General features: G+C 37.1%; 1 protein-coding gene across 1 annotated transcript; it reads right to left on the bottom strand.

The window, feature by feature from the left end:
* Nucleotides 1–3,220: 3,220 nt before the first annotated feature.
* On the bottom strand, nt 3,221–6,342 carry LOC116137739 (transcription factor CYCLOIDEA-like). The gene is made up of 2 exons (XM_031423436.1): nt 5,337–6,342; nt 3,221–3,363 (listed from the first exon to the last, which is right to left on the bottom strand). Exons 1-2 carry the CDS (start codon nt 6,340–6,342, stop codon nt 3,221–3,223), a joined length of 1,149 nt encoding a protein of 382 aa, XP_031279296.1.
* Between the last annotated feature and the right edge of the window lie 723 nt (nt 6,343–7,065).

The following is a 7,065-nucleotide window of genomic DNA, read 5'->3' as shown; positions in this document are numbered from 1 at the left end:
AAAGCAATGTTAACATTTTTTTGCTGAATTTCCCAATTATGATGAACAGCTAGGGATAACATGATTCTAATGGTTACTACCTTAATGACTGGTGAGAAGGCATCAAAGTAAACTCATCTTGGGATCTGTTGAAACCCTTTAGCAACTAACCAGACCTTGTACTTTTGAAGAGAGCCATATGAGTTTAGCTTTGTTTTGAACATCCATTTACTACCAACTACATTCATACCATCTTCATAAGGTATTAATTCCCAAGTGTTATTATTCATTAAAGCTTGATGTTCTATTGCCATAACAGCCTTGCATTCAGGTATTTTCAAAGCTTCTCTAATAGATTTGGGTTCCTGTAAAATTACATGAGTAGACAGAAGTGTATGTACTCCAGATTGAGACAAAGAATGTTTTGATCTAGAAACCCTAGGATGCACATTTTTAACTAAAGTAGTAACTAAGAAGGAGACAGAAGGTCATACCAAGGGAAGTACTACTTTTAATTGAATATGTAAAGAATCTTTTATGCTGTCTAATAACATAGATGAATCTATAATAAGTAAAGTATCATTATGATAGATATCTGATACCATTTGATAGATACCTTCCAATACTCAATCAAACCACAACAATAACATCATCAACACTCAAGACTCAACCCAGAAAATAATAGTCAAGTCTATTTATATTATAGCAAACCAAGTACACAGAAGAATTAAACTTAGCAATCATTACCAATAGCACAATAAAAAGGAATACAAAACTTAAACAAAAGAAATAAAAAATAATGTTGGTCTTTAGGGGCCAACTCCTCCCAGATAGTGCTTGACTTCAAGGGCCAGCAACCTCCCACTATACTTTTCTCTTTTATGAATATCCTCTCAAATCTCTCTGCCTCTCCTTTTCTTCTGCTGACATCTCAATCACCCATTCCCCTAATGTCATCCGTCCCTCCTAAACAAACCTTATGCACAAAGAACCTTCTTGCCAACTACCCAAAATCCTATACTTCGCACCTTTATGTCTCCTACCATAAACCAGCATATTAGGGGTCTCATCAATACCCTCTCCAAGCAGTACCACCTTGTCCTCAAGGTGGAGGAATGGGAATTGCTATAATTGAGGTACCCCCAAATGCAACTGTATGATAGTGGTTATCAATAACTTTGAAATAACAATGGTGATCTCAAGTTGGATATAATTTTGGATATTATCGTAAGCACATCTTCCACAGCTAAAAATGGTGACCAAGGATCTGAAATCGCTATCCCAAATGATAATTTTCGAACTCTCTCTAGCCAATTCACTACTCCAAGTGCCTATAACAATCCCCACATTAGATTCTTTAAGTGCTAGAGTCTCATTTGTTTTGACTCCAACCGTTGCTACCATGTGGCCTTTCTGCTTCAAACACTGAATGAGAATACCCTAGTTAGAAAGGGGGAAGTTCCCAATCACATAAATTTTATCTACCAATTCCAGCCTCTTTCTTCGGTGAACTTTCGAAAGTCTTTAGCTTCAAGTACCAATATATCTGAGTCAGAAAACAATCCAAAATCAAGACCTATGCCTTCCATATCCACCACTTTATCTTCTGAAATGAGTTTGACACCAATACCTATTTTTCTGCAAGCCTCTATTGCTTTTCTTGTCTCTGTCCAGCATATATGCTTTAGACCAAGTAGCCTAATCAGTGTTAAGTTGTTATCTTCAAATGATGAAGCATTATAAGCAATTGCCATAATTTTGAGTTGTTTAGATGGCATACACTTAACAACTCGCTCAAAATCTGACTTTTTTTGTTCATCCATGTTATTCATTGTCCCTTTACTATCAAAGTTGCAAGAATACATGGGTAATATCACTTTTGTAGGTCCTCTGTAATGCAACCACATATGGTTTTCCTTATCTCCATTCTCCCTCATCAATATTCTGCTTTCCTCTTCCGTGAAGCTAAGATTTCTGACATCAACAATGGTGTAACTTTGCTTATTAGTCTCTTTTTTTGCTCCCAACTTCAATGTAGCCTTGGAAAGGAGCCAATATTAAGTTGAGTTACTGGGACCCTGTGGCATCATAAAGGATATGCTGATTCTTTTGCACAGAGCATCAATAACATGCTCATCTATCATGGAATCTTCATTGATGAGTCCTTCGCCAATCCAAACTTCCTTACCACTTGGTTTGAAGATAATCCTCTTGATAGCCTCCATTTAGTCCTTGCTCGAAGTTGGTTTCTCTTTGATGTTCGGCATCCTAGGATGATGCTTTTGCTTTCTGAGCTCAAAATGTAGGAAAACCAGTAATGGAATAAGAATTGAGATTGAAAGCCCAATAATCTATGTGCCAATGCTCATCTTGTCGAGTTGAGCTAGTAATGGGGTCTGGTTGGGAGTGTTAGTAACCTGGCTTATCATCTCATCCCATGTTATGTTCATAACCATAAACCTTGTGAGCATGCGACCATGCCCTTTAATCACCTGTGCACCGTAGAAGAGGAAACGGTTATGTTCATCAATGGTTGCTAAGCCATCACCCAACTTCAAGGATTCACCTGATATGAACAAACCATCATAAAGTACATTGTATCCACATCTCCAGCACACTATGACATCGATTACAACCTTAGAAGCAAATAGTTCCTGTAAATTTCCCCCTCTAAGTACATCAATTTCTGTCATTCGTCGGAAAGTAGCTGTTCGTCATGGGTAGAAGTTGTAATCGGCTTGTCGGTTCGGTGCAGTACTTGGGCTTTGGAATCCGGTGGCCTCGTGGCACCAAGTGGTTCTTCCTGCCAATACCATTGCACAATCGAAGAAGTAACTGTAGGTCTCGGGTTATTAAGAGTGGATTGGGTCTTGCTAAAGTCGTTTGGCCTATTATAAAAGAAGTGGGCCCTTAACCCAAGTTCGTCTAGTCCAATTGTGTGCCCCAGCCCATTTACTTTCTATTGTTTTCCAGGCCAAATCTTAATTTCATATTTCAGCCCATTTACAAAAGAATCCCTCAAAATATCTTCTTCTTCTTCACTTAACGGGGCTGAGACAACCTCAAACTTTCTCTGATCTACCTCCACCACGCCTAGCTGCCCCAAAGCATTGTTCCTTCCTACCTCTGTTTGACTTCCCAGATTCTGATTGTGAGTAGTTCCCAATGACTCTGGAACTTCCGACAATTCCCCTCTACCTCTTCGCCTTACTTCTTCTTCATCTTTACTTCTCATCCAAGCTCATATTTCCATCAAACCATCCCAAACAACATCAATATCTCTTCCAAGTTTTGACACTTCCCTCTCAACATTTTCTATTCTAACTTCCATTCTCGTACCAACCATCCCACAACTAAATCGCTCTGATACCATTTGATAGATACCTTCCAATACTCAATCAAACCACAACAATAACAGCAACAACACTCAAGACTCAACCCAAAAAAATATCAACAAACAGTAGCCAAACCCAGAAAATAATAGTCAAGTCTATTTATACTCTAGCAAACCAAGTACACAAAAGAATTAAACTTAGCAATCACTACCAATAGCACAATCAAAAGGAATACAAAACTTAAACAAAAGAAATAAAAAATAATGTTGGTCTTCGAGGGCCAACAGTTCTATAGAAATTAAGACGTAATAACATATATTCAGTTTAATTAGAATCTCATAGTGAAGTGCTATATATGTTCTATATATATAGATCATGCTCCGTCATGGTTATGAGTGGCTATTCGTCTAACTTTTTTGTAATGTTGAAGTAGAGGCATTAGAGGATATAAAGTTCAACTTAAACATGTTTAATCTGTTTAATTAATGTTTTCAAACATTAAAACACAAACTATGGTCAAAATTTTAAATCAATTTCAAGACTTGAAAGGACCATATACCACGGTTTTACAGATTATAGTAAACTTCAGACTTGACCAAAACATCTTGCTAGTTTCAAAATTCAAAAGATATGTGCTCACTTTTTCCTCCAAAATCCAGTGAAATAGAATATAGCAAAATATATGGAGTTTGTATTTTGGATTCAAAGTTTATGCATCTAATCCCTATCCAATACTGTTTTTTCTTAAACTGACTGCACATTTGTCAATATTAGAAAGAAATTAATGTGCATGAGTGCGGTCTGTCTGCGCAAGTTATATTCAAATATTATCTATATATGCTCTCTGGTTTCCAGAGAAGAATTATTGTGAAGCTCCTTGAACTTTTTATTAAATTTATCTCATTTTCTAATGAATCCAATAGTCAAATTGCTTATAATTAGTGAATGATTTGTACTAGTACAGGAACAACAATCTGCTGGTGATGATGAATAAGCTAAACTGCAATGAGCAAGCTCAAGCATATGAATATCCCCAAATTGCAGTGATCCAAAGCTTTAAGGTAAATGAAAGAAATAAATCATAGTCATGAAAAAGACATAATCTGGAACCACATCTATTCTACCTGTTCCATATACATGCTTACATCTCTAATATCATGTTTACATAAAAATAAAACATACATGGAATCCATTGATAGTATTAAAGAATGAGGCTCTATGGATCAGTTCAACTAAATTCCTCAGAGCCTCTTATACAGCACTTGATCTGAGGTTAAATTGTCAAATACAGTAGATTTACTCAATGCTCTAGCGATAGGTCTCATGCTTAACATCATATTCGTGAATTTTTTAACACATATACATGGGTTTTTGGAAATTTTTAAGTGTCCTCATCAGTTGAAGTGCCAAATTTCTTCCTTTTCACACATTTTTTCTACAAACAATATGTTGAGGTGATATACAGCTGCTTGAAAATTCTTGAGTTTCCTCTGAATTTAAACATGAGAATTAGCCTTTTGTTGTCAGTAAATCTTCTTTGTGAATAATCTCATAAGTGTCGGCATTAAACATATAATATGAAATGTTCATTAAAAGCAGTAGTGTGTACTTGATTTTAGTCTAATGTTGTAACTTTGAGTTACTATTTGCTTGCCATCAACAATCATCCCAACAATTAATCAAAGAAAAATTAACGAAACAAAAATGAATATTATAAAACATAGAGAAAGTACTTGATTCTAGTTCCAACACAACACAAATTCAGAGAATTGAAAAGATAAACTTCAGCTAGCATCCAGGATACCCTGACTTTCGTACAACAAACTTAAACAAACTAACAGGACACCTTTAAAAGTTCATGCACCGATCAGTATTGACTCTCTCTGTTGCGTGCCTCCCAGATTTTGCCATAAATTTGAAGTCCTGAAATTGAGATAGAAAATGAATATATATCTAAGGGATATTATATTATCCGGAAATTTGAGAAAAATTTATATGCACTCATTCTCTCAACATATATACCTGCAGACAGATTCATGTTGGTAATAGCACGAAAGGTAGAGTGAGGGATTGCACTATTGATGTCCAAATTTTGAGTTAAATTGTGATTATAGTTGGTTGCACTGCAGCTTGCATCTTTTGACATTCCAAGATTTTGCTGAGAAGCAAAAATTGAAGATAAATTCAGCTTCCTTTTCAATGCAACGGAGTCCTCGAAAACCGGTACATGGAGAGTAGGTTCTTCAGCTTCATGCGCAGCATCCTTGGAGGAGGACGCCATGTTTGACTCTGAAGCTTTGAATTGGGTGAAGGACTTCAATTGGGTCAAGATTTGGGAGCTTGTGTTGGAACCTTTTTGACACTCATGGATCTTTCTAGTGCACATCTTTTCTTTAGTCCTTTGCCTCGCCCTCGCCCTATTCTTGTCCCTGATTTCCTTTGGAAGAATAAATGCATCTTTCTGAGGCACCTTTTCAGTCTCTTTCTCTTCAGAAACTCCCACAGGTGTCTTACTTTTGGAACCAGTCCTCTCTATTTCTTCATTGTTGTTTTTCTTCTTTATTTTTTGTTCGTGGATGGCATTTCTTGATTTCATTAGCAGCCACTCTAGCGTTTTGCTCGCTTTGTCAAACCCTAGCGTGTCTTGAAGATCAAAGAACTCGCGAGCAATGTCAATGGAGAGTCTCACTCTCCGATCTCTGTAACCTTGAGCGGTGTAAATCTTGCTGTGCCGATCTTTCCTTGCAGCCGGCCTCTTGCAGGTTCCCATAAAATTTGAAGGATCATAACATTCTGAGTTGAGGCAGTCGATATCTTGTCTTCCCATAGTAGCATTGGCTGAAAAGGGCATGTCAGTGAAAGATTCAGTCGTCCGAGGATTTGCGGGGAACAGTACACCAGTGAGTGGATCGTGCTGGTAGTTAAGCAAAACGTTGTTGGTGTCGTGGCCAGAAAATAGAGAAGGAAAATGGTGGTAAGAGGAAGAAAAGTTTGTAAAATGGTTGATGCTGGTGGTGGAAGAGAACATTTTTACCCAGAAAAACTGACAGTACAAGCCCTAGCTTCTCTAAACTGATGAAGAAAACTCCATTGGCGAAATGAGGTATTAATACTAAGATTCAGGGCAGCCTTGTATGAACCAACAGTTCTAGAGAGAGAGAGAAGGAATAGATTAGAAAGAATTTGATTAGATAAAAGCCAGTAGCTACATGGCATTTGTTGGGGACAAAATAGTTTTGTATCTTTTCACAGCATTTTTAGGGCAAAATTGAGATGGAGAGAGCTGAAAGGAAAGAAGTGGGATGAATCCATATAGAAATGATTAAATTTGTGTGGTAAAAGACATAGCTTTGTGCCATTAAATGCGGGAGCACAACAATGGTAGGGACTGATGGGCAACCTTTTCAATATACCCCTCAATTTAGACAAGAAATCAAGTGTCTAGCTAGAGCTAGGGTTTAAGGCTACCATTAATTTTGAGTGGGCTATATAAAACTAGGTTTCTGAGCTTTCAACTGATATTGAACAGGCGTTACAACCTGCAGGTAATTTCCAAAAAAAGACAAAATTTCTGTGTATAAAGATAGCTTCTTCCATAGCATGATAGCATGATGAGCATGCTCAATCTGAGTCAAGAAAGTTGTACGGTTTCTTCTTCTTTCTTGTCTTCAAAGGGTAGTAGGACAGCGGCCATTTAAACCAACCAAAAACGAATAACATTATTCCCATCTCTCTAATTGATTCAATTTGG

This window comes from Pistacia vera, unplaced genomic scaffold, assembly GCF_008641045.1.
Source record: "Pistacia vera cultivar Batoury unplaced genomic scaffold, PisVer_v2 Contig333, whole genome shotgun sequence".
Classification (NCBI taxonomy): Eukaryota; Viridiplantae; Streptophyta; class Magnoliopsida; order Sapindales; family Anacardiaceae; genus Pistacia; species Pistacia vera.
Note: the sequence above shows the minus strand (reverse complement) of the source record. Positions and strands in the feature narration are given on the sequence as shown.